The sequence below is a fragment of the Anthonomus grandis genome, chromosome 5 (assembly GCF_022605725.1).
Source record: "Anthonomus grandis grandis chromosome 5, icAntGran1.3, whole genome shotgun sequence".
In the NCBI taxonomy this organism is placed as follows: domain Eukaryota; kingdom Metazoa; phylum Arthropoda; class Insecta; order Coleoptera; family Curculionidae; genus Anthonomus; species Anthonomus grandis.
The window spans coordinates 9,270,762-9,288,947 of NC_065550.1; the positions used below are offsets into that span (position 1 = coordinate 9,270,762).

Consider the following 18,186-nt stretch of genomic DNA (forward strand, 5'->3'; position numbering starts at 1 on the left):
CCTGGCTCCATCGCTTAGTGTTGTGTTAAGGCCTGCTGTCAGGACAGATGCTGAACTGCTTGGACGAGATTCCTTAGAAACTTCACCAGAATCAAGATTATTTTCAGTTTCGTCTTCACTTTGGTTCACCTCTTCAAGCTCATCAGTTCCGATAGATGTACTCCTACGAAGAAAAATAAGACATTCAATCTGTTTATAGTATTTATTAAAAAGCAACTTACAAACGTTTATGCTCTGTTTGATCAAGAAATGACAAACTGTCTGCTAAAGCCCATTTCGTTTGTTTGGGGAATGCAGCAGAACCTGTACTTTTCCCTTTTTTCTTTCTTCTATTATATGTGTCTTTAATGTTTCGCCAACGTTTTTTGCAGTCCTCAACTAAAATAAAATAGAAAATAAATAAAGATTGCGTTCTAACTACTTACCGTTTGCACAATAAAATGTATTTATTTTACCAAAATATCTCATTTAAAAAAAATAGTTTATTAAAAAAAATGTTTTTTTTTTAGGTTTATTTAGGACAACTGGTGAAACATTCCGCTCTCAAGCGTTTACGTTTAGAGTATCGCATAACTAGCTATGTCAGTAGAATTGTGAAAAAGTCATTTGCATCATTGAGAAATTACCTTGTTCCAATATAGTATATACTTGTTCCAATGTATATACCGACTTTGTCATCGGATGAAAGGGCTAAGGAGTTTGATCAGTGGACAAGTGGAATTTTCCTAACTGTTTGGGAGCTGTAGACGGCAAACACGTACGCATTCGATGCCCTTCGCGTAGTGGCTCACTATTCCATAACTATAAGGATTTTTTTTCTATTGTCTTGCTGGCTGTAGTCGACGCTAATTATAAATTTATTTTTTACTAAAACGTTCTTCCGGACGTTTTAGTAGGTGATGAAGCTTGTAGACTAAGTACACATATGATGAAACCTTTTTCCCAACCACTAGCCAGCGTTGATGACCGAAAGGCAATTTTTAATTATCGGCTCTCTAGGGCACGACGTGTTTCAGAAAATGCCTTTGCTTTACTCAGCCAAAGAGTTTTTTATATAACGATTGATTTAAGTTCATCAACCGTGGACAATTTAATTATAGTGGCATGTTGTCTACATAACCTTCTTCGAGATGCATTTCTTGAGGCCACCTATAAACCTTTCTATGAAGTCGACCAGCAGTTGCCACCCACAAAATATTTTATTCCATTTGCTAGAGGAGGTGGATTCGCTGATGGTGATGGATTTTATGTAAGAGACATGTTTAAAGAATATTTTAGTAGTGCTCAGGGAAGCATACCTTGGCAAACAACGTCTGTCAGAAGAACCGATCAAGGCTAATGGTTTTTTTTACTCATTAATAATAAATGAATTTTTAAACATTAAATGTTATATTATTTAACTGCTCAATGTTTCGCTTATTTCTTTCCAGGTGTTATCTTTGACAATTTGATCTTTATATAAACTATGGGCTAGATCATACAAAGCTGGGTGTTTTGCTACTAAATCCACCAATATTTCGTCTTCAGTGACGGTAAATAACACTTTGACATTTTGATGAACTGTAAAAACAAGTTTTATTAAAAAAAGTGAAAATTGAACATAATATTAAGAAACAAACCCACTGAAAAGAAGACAACACTATCATGCTCTCGCGGCTGCGGCTACACTGCTTCTTGGCTTGTGCAGCCGCAACGATCGCAGTCCTTCACGACTGACGCTCGTGGCGGCCGCGTGGAAAGAAACATGTAGCACGCACCGCATCCGTGACGAGTGGGAATAGTTTTGTTTAATTTTCAACGGTGACGGTCTCGAACGAGCAATAAAATTTAGCTATTCAAAATGGAAATTGAAAGGTTAATAGAGGAAGTAAGGAAGTTTCTATCACTGTATGATTAAAAAAATGAAAAATATAGGAATACAGATTATAAGGACAGAGTGTGGAAGAAAATTTCTTTGGAATTGAACATAAAAGGTGGGTCTAAATTTATAAACCATATTTTTAATAAATTTAAATCGAAAAATTGTTTAATAATTTGTAGTATATTAGGTAGATTTTGGCAACATCCGGTTGTCTAGATGAGCGAATTTGTTTTAGTAAGCGGCTATTATAGTTTGTTCCAGTTGTAATTATTTTATACACCGTGAAATTGATTCTTTTTTTTAAAATGCATTACAGCCCATTTTACAAAAACCAAACGAAGATTGAGGTTGATATTTGAAGTGGTGTGTAAGATCAGGTGTAAAAAAATGACCTAGAAAATGTTCTAATTCATATTTTAGGATAGGAGACATGCAGTTTTTTGAAAGCTTTTATTTAACTTGCAATCTATGTATGTATGTATGTATGTACATATGTAACTAACTATGTATGTTCGGTGCAAATCTTGAAACTCAAATTTGACCAACTTCTAGTTGTCCGATTTTGGTGAAATTGGGAACATATACGTAATTCCGGAGACAATGAAATATAGTACTATTTAGTACTAAAATTAACTAAGGTTGGTACTTCTATATGCATAAAAAAATATTAATTAATTTTTCGAAATAAAACTTCTTCAAGTTAAAGTTTTTATTCAAAAATTTTAATTTGATTTTTACTTAAATAACTCGTAACGATAGTTGTATACGCAAATTCCAAAATTTAGGTTTTAAATTTACATAAGAAAAGGTTACAAAGTTTAATTACCAATATTTTTACCACTAGATTATACATTAGTTGTTTGGGATTTTCGTCTTAGAAAATATTTTTTTACGGCGAAGAAACCAAATAACTAGTAAAAAAACATGAATTTGATACGATCTAGATTTTATTTACTACATTTTAGCGAACAAGATGCAACATCTAAAAAAACTGGCAAATATGATCCATTAATGAAATTATTTAAATTGCCAGGGCTATATTTTCCTGCCAATCTACGCTGCCCTCTACAGAACTAAAGAAATCTTTTAGTTGTTCTCGTATTGCGAATGCTGTATTTGTTGATCATTACCAAATTTCGAGAACATTTTTCTTTGAAATAAATTTAATGTACCAACCCAATTAAGTTTCGATCCAAACTGAATACTTTGAAGTGCGTCGTGACCGTCCAATGCGATGCGGGATGCGGCCGTGTGTCGGAGATGTGTGTTTTGGGAGATAACGCACCGAGACACGGCCGAGCTACGCTGCGGGCACGGTGCGGTCTCGGTACGGATATGTGTGCTCCGACCTTTAAAAATACGGGTACCGGTATGCTGCGGCTGTCGCAGTGCGGCAGACGCATGGAAGGAACCATACCTTTAAGGATGTCGGAAAAGAACAGCCCTCTGGTAAGCCCTGTCTGTCTTAAAAGGCGACTAAAATATCAATTTGGGCTACCGGGAATAAACGCTGGTAACCCCATGAAAAAGGAGATATAAAGCATCGGAGAAGATCTGCCTGGGAAAAGCCAATCATAGCCGATTTTCAGCGTTGACTTCATATATGTATAAATACATACATATTTATATATATATATAATATATATACATATATATAGGTAATTTATACATATATGGTTGACTTAGTAAGAATCGCGGTTACTCTTTTGGTTTACAACTTTGACAGGTAAGTATGACGTATTGTCCCTTTGATCTAAAGAAACAGTCGCTGAAATGAATTAGTTATTAGGAACTCGATTTTTTTTATTTTCTAGAGCCTTAGCCACTCTTTTCTCTCGAATAAACTATTGTGCTTTTATTGGATCTAAAATAAATTATGTATAATGGTCATGTAAATTTGCATGGGTGAAGCCCACGAACTTAATAAATATATCTGGACTACCAATGCATATGGCCACGATACCCAAAAATGACCCATGCCTGGTGGCCGCCATTTTTATTAGTGGTTGTGTACTTTTGATGTTGGTCACTCTGAACATTTTCAGTGTTGCCAACAAAAAATATATTAAATAACGGTAATGAAGTTGACGACGCTGACATTTGACGTGTGTATAGCGGATTGCCTAGTTTTCGGCGATTTTTAAATGACACTTTGGTATATCGTCTACAATAGGCAATGTAGCTTCTTCCTTATTTAATACGTGGATAATGTATTACCATCCTTACTTAAACGTCACTGTTTCTCAAAACCGAATTATAGGGAATTGTCCGTCTATGTTGTTTATGATAGAATAATATATAGAGTTTTTTATTTTTACTATACCGGGTGGTGCGTCGCCGAGCGGAACATAGGAAATCCCATGTAAATTTTGGTTTTACCTGAACCGAAAATTTGGTAATTTTGCAATTACATTAAATTGAATAATTTAAGATTCGCTTATTAAAATTTTTCATCACTCATGGTATTAGGATTTATATGATTCGAGTTTAAGTTTAGATTTATAAGATTCAAGAGTATCAGAAAATAAAACAAATATTTTAAAATGCATGCATCTATCCCAAGTTAATTAAAAGTTTGTCTCATTTTAGGTTAGGATTACTTTCCTTCATAAATTTTAACGAAATTCTTAAAGAAGTACAAGAAAAATCACATTTTAGGAATTTAAGGCAACTCTCTTAAATTCTTAACTAAATATAACTTTCTATTTTGTATTTTAGCAAACGTAACTTCTTAAAAACTTGAATTGTTTCGTTTCTCTACAATTGGCACAACTGAAAATTGTCTGAGTGACCAACATCTAAAGGACACAATCACGTAAAATGGCGGCCCGCTAGTAGTAGCCATTTACTTTTCATTGTATTGACATTCCAGGTATATCTAGTAAGTTCGTGGTGAAGCCATAAACACCTTATTCAGGGGCTCCAAAAGACAGTGCTGGAGGCGGTTCTGCGATGATGTTGAAAACACACCATCCGCAGCACGACTGTGCAAAGTACTGTCCAAGGAACCTGGAACTAAATTGGGGTCGCTGTCACTTCCAGATGGCGGCTTTACTACCAATGAGCGGGAGTCACTGGAGGTCATGCTGCGCACTCACTTCCCAGACTCCAACTCAACTCGCGATCCTCCTAGCTGTTCTCGGGCTCCAATTCGCTTAGAGTTCGAGACTGCTAGAAGAATAATTACCTACGAGAGGGTGAAATGGGCAATCAAGACATTCCCTCCCTTCAAATCTCCGGGCATGGATGGATTATATCCATGCCTTTTGCAAAACGGGTTAGAAATACTAACCCCACACATAGTCAGACTATTCAGGTCGTCCCTTGCTCAGGGCTACGTCCCAAAGTCATGGCGTCAAGTGAAAGTCGTCTTCATTCCGAAACCCGGAAAAAGCGATTTTACAGACCCCAAATCGTACCGACCTATCAGCCTTACCAGCTTTATGCTGAAGGCGATGGAGAGGCTGATTGATCGATACCTTAAGGAAAGCATCCTGGTCAACAAACCACTACATGTGCACCAATACGCCTATCAGGCGGGCAAATCCACGGATCTGGCCCTACACCACCTCGTTAGGAAGGTGGAGGGCGCTCTGGGTAGTGGCAAGGCCTGTCTGGGTGCGTTTTTAGACATTGAAGGGGCGTTCGACAACACCCCTTTTGCATTAATCTGCCAAGCACTCGAGAGCCGCGGCTCAGAACCCTGTTTGGTTAGCTGGATAGAGGCCATGCTCTCAAAACGTCATGTATCTGCCCAGCTCAACAACGAGATTGTCGAAACGTTGGCGGCTAGGGGCTGCCCGCAGAGAGGAGTATTGTCCCCTACCTTGTGGTGCCTTGTGGTCGACAGCCTGATAAATCTTCTAAACAATGCTGGCCTATACACACAGGCCTACGCTGATAATCTGGTAATCCTTGGCCCAGGGAAAGACGCCGTCTCAATGCGGGGCCCTATGATGAGAGCCCTGCGTATGGTGGACACATGGTGCCTCTCGGGAGGTCTCAGGATTAACCCCAAAAAGGCAGAGCTCCTACTATTCACGAGGAGACGTAACTCTGGCACGCCCCCTGTTATATCTCTGGGTGGCGAGCAGCTGCATTACTCCAGGACAGTTCGATTTCTGGGAATCAAGTTGGATCCCAAACTCTCCTGGCACGATCATGCAGACACCAGAATGAAGAAGGCCACCTGCGCGCTATGGGCCTGCAGGCGGGCTTTCGGCAATACCTGGGGTCTGTCTCCTAAGATCCTCCACTGGATCTACTCGCGCATTGTGAGACCTCTTCTCACATACGGGGCTATCGTTTGGTGGCCATGTACTGAGAAAGCGAAAATTCGCGCACAACTGGACAGAGTCCAACGTCTTGCATGTCTCAGCAACACGGGTTCCATGCGGACGGCGCCAACTAGAGCGCTTGAGAGTCTGCTGAGCCTTCCGCCTCTGGACCTTGTTGTGCAATTCGAGGCAATGACGACTGCGTACAGGCTATACGTCCTCGGCGAACTACGTGCTGGCGAAACCGGTCACGCAAAAATTTGGTCACGGGCCATACAGGAATGTCTTCTCCTTCTGATGGGCAGTGACTGCATGGCTCCAGTGACTGTGGACTGCGAGGGATTCGTGACGCATATTGCAGGCAGAGAGGAGTGGCAGCATTCCAACAGACCTGCATTGCTAAACAGGGGGACCATCTGGTACACAGATGGCTCCAGAATGAATAACAGAGCTGGATCAGGGCTTATTGGTGGGATCCCACATACCAGTAGGGCATACTCGCTGGGGGAGCACGCCACTGTCTTCCAGGCCGAAGTATTCGCTGTATTAAAATGCGGACAGAAAATCCTAAGCTGCGGACACCGCAATACAGTCGTATCAATATGCTCGGACAGCAGAGCTGCCATTAAGGCTATCACGGCCGCAAAGGTAAGCTCCAAGCTTGTACTAGTGCGTAAAAGTCCTGAAAAAACTGGTACAGGTTGGATGCAGGGTCCAGCTCGTCTGGATACCTGGCCATGCAGGTAATGAACAAGCGGACTCTCTTGCCAGACTGGGATCCGCGAATGTGCCGATGGGGCCGGAACCCATAGTTGGTATCGCCAAATGCGTTGCGGTCGCATCAATGAACGGTCTGCTGGACAAGTAGACTCACCGAAGATGGACTGAGTCCCCTGGTATGAGACAGGCCAAAGCGCACATAGGTGGGCCCTCTGCCTTTCTCACCAAAAATCTACTACGCCTAAAAAGACGCGAAATTCGGCTAGTGACCGGTCTTTTAACCGGTCACTGGCACTTAAGAAGCCATCTCCATACTATCGGTATTGCGGACAACCCGGAATGCCGATGGTGCTGTGAGGAGGATGAAACCGTTGACCATGTAGTCGGGGAGTGCCCAGCACTCACGCGCGCCAGGTTCAAATACTTGGGTAACACTTTCAGTGTACCGAGCGACTTTAAGTCCTTCAGACCAGAGAGCCTTATAGGTTTCTCTAAGGCCGTTGGGCTCTGGTAACCCCCGGTGGGGCATGACGGGTCCATCAGGAGACCTATATGCACAACTGCCTTGGCAGCCCACTGTTTCGTCAATTCAACACCTTATTACCGGAATTAATTTTAAAAGTTCTCTCCTTTAATTTAACTTTTTTTTACTAAGTAGCGTATTAATACTTTACTATGAAATAATTGAAAAAATATATAAAATATGTATGCGTAACAAATATAACATAATAATATTTTTTTTTAAATAGGTACCATCAAGCAAATTGATTGTCGTTTCCAGGTCTTCAACCTTAACTACTACTTGTTCTTTAAAATTAATTAAAATTCATTGGTATTTATTTTTCTTAATTTATAAAGGGCACACACCATATCGTTCCCCAAACAATTTTTTACAATCGAAGCATAGCCTTCTTCTGGACTGTATAACCGAAAAAATAACCCGTAATCCAAGTCTCAAAACCGGGTATTAATTGGTAAATACCAAACGCGAAACAGCTGATCCGTGACGTCACGATTTCCCCTATTTTGGTTAAAACCAGAATCGCAGAAACGCAATGGTATATACCAACTAAGAACCATTCCACGCTGAAAATCTGCTAATATCTGGTGCTGAGGAGGGACATCTGTCATGCAAGAAGCTACAACTCACTTTAATTCCGAGAACCATATGAAGGCTATACAGCAACAAGGCTCTCACCTGCTGTGCAAGCAGATGCTGGGCAGGCAGTTCAGCCAGCACTGACTGAAAGAATGTCTATATATAGCTCGAAATGGACAAAGTCCTTGAATAAAACAATAGTGCGTATTTTATTTAAGGTAACAAACTTGTGAATAACTTTTTTAAAGTAATTTTTTTTGCAACGTGGCATCATTTTTTTAAAACTATATACTTGTTCCTACAAACGGGTAGAAAAGGTACTCTTGTTGCACATCGCCCAGAGCGATGGTTTTCGAGAAAATCAAAGGCAAAGAGTTTACTCTGATGGGTTTTTAACTGGTTAATTAACATAAACTTATGAAGGTTATGGCGTTTCAAAAATAAACAAGTAGATATTAAATAATAAATTGAAAAATCAAAATTTCATGATTTTTAAAGCATCTTATTGCTTTAAAAAACGAAATAAACGAATTACCAAAATTCCTTATTAAAATAATGCATTCCTTAATTTATTCATAATAGATGTTCAAAGTGACCACCTTTCATTTCAATGCAGACATCTGCTCTTCTTCTCCACGATCTGTGTACCCTGTGGAATATCCCCTAGTGTTGTACGAGTTTCGTTGGAACCGTCAATAATGCGTTGCCATAGTTGCTCTTCAGCATTAATCGGCACTGAGTAAGCCAAAGTTTTTAAGTGGTCCCAGAGGTGGAAATCCAGTAGATTAAGATCTGGTGATCTTGCTGGCCAAGCTTGTAGACCACCACGCTCTATCCAATGCCTCTGAAAAACTTGCTTTAAATGATTTCTCACCGCTAACAGAAAATGAGCTTGTGCACCATCATGCATAAAATACATGATCTGCCTCCATGGAAATTTTCTCCAAAAGTGCTGGTAAGCCATGTAGGTAATAGAAAATTAAGGTAACTTTGACCATTCAGCCTAAAATGTTTATTATTATAAGAAGTAAGAATAAGTGAAATTAACCTCAAGAGTAGAAAAAATTGTCCAATAAGTATATCGCCAAGAATTCCCGCCCAAACGTTCGCCCAAAGTAAAGATCTAATTTGGTTTTCACAACAGTATGAGGGTTTTCATCGGACCCTGTATAAAACATTTGCCAAAAAAGGGTTTCTTCTATCAGTGTTGGGACCACTGTTATTTTTACTGTATGTGGATGACTTGAGTTCATTGAAACTGCAGGGCAAGGTGGTTCAGTTTGCTGATGATACCACCATACTATGGAGCCATACAAATTCTGACTATATTAAGACTTGTATCCTTGAAGACCTTCAGATTTTATCAGGGTGGTGTGCTTCCAACAGGCTCGTGTTTAATGTAAGAAAGACGTCTATTATGGGGTTTAAGTGCGATGTTCAGGGTCTGATGTTTGACGAAAATTCCCTCTTGCAGAATAAAGAGTGCTGCAAGTTCCTAGGAATTACCATTGATGGTCGCCTTCGGTTTCAAGATCATATTTTACATTTAGCTGGGAAATTATCTTCTGGATGTTTCGCAGTAAGAATGGCAAAACAAGAGCTGGGAGGGGTGGTTGCACGTTCAGTGTACTTTTCACTTATTGAATCTCATATTCGGTATGGCTTGCCTTTTTGGGGTTTAACCAATAAGGGGCTACTTAACATTATCTTTGTTATTCAAAAAAAAGCAGTTAGATACCTGTGTTCTGCTAAGTTAAGAGATTCTTGCAAACCCCTCTTCATTTCTGAAAAAATCCTAACTCTTTTTTCACTCTTTATCTTAGAAACAGCTGCTCTTATTCACAAAATTCCCAAACTACCCTCTGACACTGGCCATTTGACTCGTCGTGTAAATGATGTTCCCCTACCTATTCCTACGTCTTCCCTTACCAAAAACTCATTAATTTACATAAGTAAAAAAATTTACAATCATGTTCCTCTGTGTGTGACATATATCGGATGTTTGATGGAAGAAATTTAAAAGAGAATTAAAGTCGCTTTTATTGGCTAAGGCATATTATAACCTAGATGACTTTTTTAATGATAGGTTTTAACCTTGGACATTTCTTCTCTAGTTTTGTCAACAAGTTTACCTTTATTTAGTAATTGATTGTTTTATTTAGTTATCTTTAATTTAAGTATGTTCAAAAAGTTTTGTCTTCTTGTGTTTAATTTTGTTCATTGTTTTGTCAATTTTTGAAATTGTATTTGTATTTTGTTTTTTTAGCTTGCAGGATGCTTGTCACAAGATTATTCTTACGTAATATAGCACATTTTCTTTCTTCTTTCTATCGATTTTCTTAATAACCAACGACAGAAGATGACTTGCGTGGTATAGTCTGCCGGAGCAAGAGCTTGTACCCTTAGGATGTGATATGGATGCACGAGTTGTCTACACAGAGTCATATAATATACATGTCTATAAAGAGTCATCTACACAGAATGGCCACTTATGTTTTCCCGCGCTGCAATTTTCCTTACAGGTATCTCCGGATCTTCCTCTACATGTGCTAAAATACGTTTCTCAACGTCAGGTGTACGTGTTGTTAAATTACAGTGACGATCTTGGCTTCTGGGTTCAAATGAACCGAGACACAGGTTAGGGGCTGATGAATCTTCGCAAATATCAGGTGAAAAGTTGGCCTGCGATTTGGATATTGTTGGACTAACAAGCGTTTAGCCCAAAGACCCTTTCCGTTCGCTCTTCCATAAAATGCATATCTGCACTTCACGCACAGTGTATTCCATAATTTGTCAAATTTTACGTTTACGCACACTTCGACAAAAATACTTGTGAACCAGAATTTTGGTATTTGGTTTTTTTCATTTTTTAAAGCTCAGGTGTTTTAAAAAATAATCAAATTTTGATTTTTCAAATAATTATTTTATAACTACTTTTTAAATGCCATAAATTTCATAAGTGTATATTGATTATCCAGTTATCAATCCGTCAGAGCAAACTCTTTACCTTCAATTTTCTCAACATCGCTCTGGGCGATGTAAAACAAAAGTACCGTTTTTTGTAAGAAAAAGTTATAGGGTAGTTGAGGGAGTAATGGACAATAGGGAGCGATTTTTTAATTTAATTTCCTTCTATTGAGATATGAATTAAGATATCAGCTGCCTTGATACAGCAGGTATTACGGTTATTAGTGTCCTAACTGGAGGATACAGTATTATTAGTAACTTTTATTAAGGGTTTCAAAAAAAAATAAAAATTTAAGTAATGACAAATGTTGGGGTAATGGACATAATTGAAGTAATGGAGAAATTATTTGGAGGCAGTAATGGACACTTAGAAAAAATATAAATTTTTATTGCATTTTTGAATATAAAATATAAGGCATTGCATTTTATTCAAAATTAGCGATTTCCCGCACGCTGTAATGCCCTCTACTACTTTTTAGGGCACTTCAATGTCTGACTCAGAACTATCATTTTCTGGTATAGCTCCTTATTTTCCTTTAGTTTTTAGCACATTTTTTTTAAACTTCTTCTTTTTCATAAAAGTCTCGATATGCCGCAATTGATACCACAGCAGGAAAAATAGTGACCTTTCTTTTAGGCGTTATCTTCTGGTGTATTCCATTCTACGGTTTTCATGGTAGGTAAAAACTTAGTCGGGGAAACATGAACTGGGATTTTACTTGTGGATGCTATTGGAGAATTCGAAATTTGTGAAAAACCATTAGTTTGTTCTGGCATTTCTTGTGCTTCATCTTCCTTAATATTTGGAGTAGGTGAATGTATTTCAAGCAAACCAATTTTATCTTTAGCTGTAATAGGGGGCCTTGGAACCAAATCCTCCTTTAGAGGATACCACAGTGTGTATAATTTGCGTGACTTAGAACATCCTTGTCAGGTGGTTTAGCTTTTATAAGTTTCCAGAAATTGGTAAATCTCATGTTCGTCAATTTTACTTTCTACTCTTTCAAGAACTTTAAGGTTAAAGTCTTTCGGAAGATTTTTTCCTTAGAAAATGTTATTTCGACTCGGAATACACTTTGAATAGTCAACATTATTTTTATTAAAAGGGTACAAACCGCATTTCCTGAAGCCATTCACTATTGTTGTAGCTGTGGCATATTTATCAAAAACACCTTTAAGGATTTGACCAAATGTGTATCTAGTTACCTCTTTTGGAAAATGTTCAAATTTCCAATCTCTGACAGCAGAATTTCATCCAGATTTTAAAGGTTTGAACACTGAAACATTGGCAGGTTGTGTTATGTGTGTCGTATTTGGAACAGAGCCATTAGAACTATTCCATTATCAATTATATCAAGATGAGATCTTTGCCCATCAACGAAAAGGATAACGGGTTTAGTAATATTATTGTCTCTCAAATAAGGTAAAAAATGATTGGAAATATATTTAAAGAACACCTCCGAGTTTATCCAGTCAGAATCTGAACGCCCAAGTGCCCAGTTTATAGGAACAGACTCCACTATAGCTTTTGGCATCTTTTTGTAGGGAAATATTAACATTGGTGGTGGAACTTTGCTATCCGCAGAAAACGTTACCATTACTGTTATATTTTCTTTTTGATTGCAAACTCTTTCATAGAAATCTTCTTTCGATGGACCTAAAACTTTTCCAGTTTTTGGACATAAAGCAAACCCAGCTTCGTTCGCATTAAATATTCTACTCGGTATAGTAAGAACGTGTTCTAGATGGTTGGCTTTTATATAATCATGTATTTCATCGAACCAGTTTTGAATCCTGTCTTTGGTTACTGCCGCACTTTAATATTTGGATGGCGTCTTAAAAAAACCTTCAAACCAGGCTCTGCCTGGAGTTAAAGAGTCTCTTGATTAAAAAATCGTAAACTTTTATTGTGTTCTAGCAAATAATTTTTAATGGACTGTATTAAATTTTCTTTTTGGACTAGGAACGCTTTTTTACCCATTGCTAATATCTAATCTACAAAGACAGTTTCCTCTGCCTCGGAAAGCTCAGTTGAGAGTCCCATTTTTCTTCGAATTGGAAAATTTCCTGACAATTTTCTTATAAGGGTGGTGCGAGGAACAGAAAATTCTATTGAAGCTTTCTTCTTGGTCATTCCATTTTTTACAGCCTCTATTGCTTTATGCACGTTTTCTTCAGGATATGAAAAAAAATCGTTTCCTGGCCTTTATTTTTCTTGAAAATTTTCCCATGTTAACCCTAAAATATTTCCAAAGGGTTATTAAGAATATAAGGGAGGTCACGTAGATCTGCTAAGTGAAGCAGAATAACTTGTAGTGTTGGTGTTCTGTTTCGCTTAGCGGTTCTACCTACCAGATGATCCCCTTTGTATTTTTGGTAATGGTGACAAAAGTGCTTTAAGAAAAATATTTACATAGTTGCGTAGTCCTACTCACTATCTACAGGGGCTAAAGCATTGAGGTAGTGACTGACTTTTTTGCTAAATTAATTTAAATTATGTTTTTTTCTGAAAAGACCAAACTAAGGGCCACATCAAACGTCAACTCTCTTTTTTTTTTAATTAACTTTAACAAAAAAATAGACCCAGTACTACGTGTCCAGTCCATGATTATTTAAAAAAACACTAGAATAAAAAAATTCGGATTTGGCATAATTTACCGTATTTTTTACTGTTCGCCCTAATCTTTTCTTGTTATAAAATAAGATAACCATTATTGAAATTTACTTGATTAGTAATGGATAGCCACTGTGTCCATTATTAGAACATTTACAAAAACGTTTGAAGCCGTAATGGTCAACCCCAATAACACCTTTGTAATCAACAAATGTGATAACAACCACCAAAACTCTTAAAGTTTCACTTAACTGCTTGCCAATAATATACAAATAATTATTTTTTGCACTAATATACCAATTATACAGAATTATTAAGCAAAACGTACAAAAACTTTCTGATAACTTTTAGCAGGTAATTTATGTGTGGCCATTTAAATTTTTTTTGGCATTTGAGAGGCGAGTAATACTGGTTACCTAATTTTTTAGGAGAGGCAGAGACGTATCCAAGCGAACATAATTAGTAGAAAATCAAATAATTTAAAGTTACGGTTTGAAGATTTAGGCGTTTTTAAAGACGGACATGTTCATTACTGGATCAGTGTCCATTATGCCTCCAACTACCCTAGTTTTCAAAAGATTAACCCAGGTTGCGAAAAAAATATCCTCAAAAAAGTTATCCACTTGACTCGAATCAATCGAACTACCCCAGCACACAAACTGTCATCATTGGGACTTCTTCTGAAGCTTCTTCACTAAAAGCAGCTGATATACATCAGTGGATGTCCTCGGGCAGATGCAATGCAGCCACGAACTTAATGGTGGCCGCCATTTTCCGTGATTGTGTCCTTTCGATGTTCGCCACTCTGACAAATTTCAGGTGTGCCAATTGTAGAGAAATAAAACAATTAATGTTTTTAGGAAGTTATGTTTAAAAAAACATAATAAAAATTTACATTTAGTTAAGAATATATGCGATAAGATAGTTGCGTTCTTAGATCTGAGTATTTTTCTTGTAGTTCTTTAAGAATTTTGTTAAAATTTATTAAAGAAAGTAATCCTCACCTAAAATGAAGTTTCAATTAACTTGGGATATATGCATCATGCACTTTAAAATATTTGTTTTATTATTCTGATAAATTTGAATCTTATAAATCCTAATACCATGAAAATGATGATCTTCATTTAAATTTTTGTTTGTGTTTACTTAACAAATTTAGTTAAGAACACTTTGATTTTCTTTCTATTTTTACTTTACTGCTTCTACTTTCTTTCTATAAACAGAGTTTTCAGATTAATAGATACAACCATCTATAAAAATCAAAATATAAATGATTTTATGAGGGTTTGTAATTAGCAAAGGTTTATATATTAAAAATAAACTCTATATATAAACAACACAGACAGAAAATTCACAATAATTCGGTTTTGAGAAACAGTGAACTAAATACGTTTAAATAAGGATGCTGATACATTATTCATGTATTAAATAAGGAGGAAGCTATATCGCCTGATGCAGACCATATACCCAAGCGTGTCGTTTACAAATCGTCAAGAATTAGGCAATCCGCTATACAATTGTTATTTAGAATCAGTCATATCGAGTGATCGTGTCGAGTCGTGATTTTAGAATCCCAATGATGGTTTAAAAACAATGACAATAAAAAAAAATTAGTTCCTAACAAAAAAAAATTAGGTCAAACGTCATCTTCATTACCGTTATTTAATATATTTTTTGTTGGCAACACTGAAAATGTTCAGAGTGACCAACATCAAAAGGTCACAACCACTATAAAAATGGCGACCACCAGGCAGTGGTCATTTTTAGGTATGGGGGTCATATGCATTAGCAGTCCAGGTATATTTATTAAGTTCGTGAATGCAGCAAATACCAAAATACCTTGAGAAGCAACATTGTCGCTCATTATCTAGGGAATGCTATAGACATTATATTGAGAGGGCTGAAAATACCATATAAAACGATAGCAAAACGCGCCCTTATAGCACTACTGCAATCGAAATAGCTATTATCTAAACTGGATAACAGGAAGGGAGGAATATGGAAATCCAAACAGGTTTTTAAAAAAGTGCTAACATTCCTTTTTTCTGCTGCTTTTTCATATTTTCAATCTGTTTCTAACTTCTGGAACTTTTCCAGATGACTGAAAGTTATTTCATAATACATGTCCTATTTTTAAATTTGAGAATAAAAATTCAGCAAATAATGTTTCTTTTTAGCAACTATATCTTTAAAGCCTTTGGCGATAGTTATGGTACACATACACATGCGATATACACATTTTTCTCTGACGTTATTCAAAGAGATTTTCTCTGACAAAACAAAAGGCGCTTTCTCATGGGTACAAAACACGTTGAGAGATTTTCCGTGTGGCGTTTCGTTCGAAGAAACCATCATCAACTTTATTTTTTATATGGCGCGTAAAACATATACCCTGTATTAAATGGCAAATTTTTGAATACAACGATAAATGATTCTGCAATATTTAAATTTAAAAAATGGGTTTTGATTAAATTCCTAACGATTTTGTCTAGTAGGCGGTGAAATGATAGCGCTGAGAAAATGTCAAAATAGTTTTTTATCTAGTGAGATCTCTGCTTGACTGACTGCAATATAATTTAGTCACCTCATCTTCTAGTGCACATTGAAAGGCTTTAAAATGTTCAGCGCAATATCATCAGGTTTGCCAGATTTATGAAGCGAGTGTTATGAATGTTTTTTGCCAGTGTTATGAAGTCGGACCTAAGCCTGCACCGAGACTATGTCCTATCTGAGTATTAATTGCTAATTAAGCATTTAACGTTCTGAATGGAAGTCAGATCCTTCTCCGCATATTCCCTTTTGCAGAACAACCTATGTACTAAATATCCACTCCTATTAACAGAATAGCTTCTATAGTGAATCGATTTGCAAAAGATCTTGATTTTTTTGGTACTTCTTTAAATAAATTTAAGTCTTTAGCTAGGGAAACTACTTTGGGATAGTACCATAGCTTCACTCTTTAGATTAAGGTTGGCCAAGTATAGTTTATTAGTATTATAGCTCTTACTTAAAATTATTCTCAATTATTAATACGTACTTAAAAAAAATCGGCCTATTTTTTAAATGCACATGAAAACAAATCCCTATATCGTAAACTGCTACTGCCAAATTGCCTCCATAAAACCATTTTTTTCCTCATTTACAATGGACTCGCGTCGTATTTCGACGGCCGCCCAATTTTGTTATTTATTATGAACCAATATGTACAATTTAACGTGTGTTCCGAACCACCAGTGTTTATTTTTGTAAGACAAGCACAAACTACCATGCCCGTGCCAGGATTCGAACCTGAGACCATACACGGTCGCATCGTGAGTACAAACAGCCATAGGTTGAAAAAAAAATTATAGCTCTTTAAAATTCAACAGTGCAGCTTGCAGTCACACAGCCAAATTAGGCATGCCGATATTAATATTATTCTGTAAAAAATAAAAACACCAAATACCTTCAGATGATCGGAGGCGGCCGCTCATCGAGGAGGGGAAGCGGTGTTGCCATTATTTTGCACAATGCGTAATTTTCAATTCCCCAACCTGTATGGGGATGAACTATGACCTTGTCTAATACATATTTTATTGAGGAAGTCATTTATTGAAGAACGATCAATAAGGAAGATACTTTTCATAGAGAAATGAATATTAAATACATACTTTTAATTACTCTATGATACTTTCTTAGAAGAAATCATAGAGTAATTAAAAGTATGTTATGTTATTGTAGTTGTATGTATATTAAAAGTATTTAATATTCATTTCTCTATGGAAGAAATCTTTACATATCTAAGGATAAATATGATACCTATTTCTTTAATTAAGCTCCGTTAATAAACTGGGTTTTTTGAAAATTTGTTCTGGTTTACTTGTGTAATTAGTTGGTAATTTGTTGTGTTAGATAGTTCTTGATGTATTAATGAAAAGAAAAATACGCGTTTAAATGTTTTCTCTTTCTGCATAAAGACGGCCCTTGATATGAAAAAAATGCTAATAGATATTACAATATGTCGCAAATTCAACAAGGAATTTTAAAAATTACTTTTAATTTGAGATATTTTAGTGGCATATAATAGTCCTTTTATTCTTACTTGACGAAGCTAAATATTAAGCGAACGCAAAAAAATATATTGAACTCTGCCGCCGTCAGAGGCGTGCCATTAAAATAAAGCGAGTGGGTAATATAATAAGATAATCTTAATATTTCCAATTCAGTTTTTTTTTATAAAAATAGTTTTACTAAAAAAATTCACTTCAACTGTTGCTGAATTATTATCATTTCTAAATCTGTTTTTAGTTTTGAACAGATTTGGAATCAATACTACCAAAATGTTTATTATTGTAAAGCTTACATGGGTTATGGTTTTGACGTTATACAATGTTTTAAGTTAGGAGACCAAAAATCAGCTATTTTTAAAATAGAGATCCTTCTCCGGACATAAAGTTTAATTTAATATACAATGTGGTTTAAAAATTCACATAATATACAAGATGTCTTAGAGTTTTGCACTTTTATTTTATTTATAACTTATAAGGCTGTTGAAATTTATTGTCGGATTTGACAGATGCAATAATGAATCGGTTTGATGCACAATAACGTGCAATTTGTGTCCATAGTTTTTGAAAGAACTCGTCCATTATCTCAAAGAGACCTACGT

General features: G+C 36.5%; 1 protein-coding gene across 1 annotated transcript in view; it reads right to left on the reverse strand.

Moving 5' to 3' along the window:
- Window positions 1-1,384: 1,384 nt before the first annotated feature.
- The window catches only part of LOC126736457 (TATA box-binding protein-associated factor RNA polymerase I subunit B), a 38,415-nt gene continuing 21,613 nt past the window's right edge, over window positions 1,385-18,186 (reverse strand). The window contains exon 4 of the mRNA XM_050440815.1: window positions 1,385-1,560. Coding sequence (XP_050296772.1) covers window positions 1,501-1,560 — 60 coding nt within the window. The 3' untranslated portion in view covers window positions 1,385-1,500. The remainder of the gene's footprint in view (window positions 1,561-18,186) is intronic.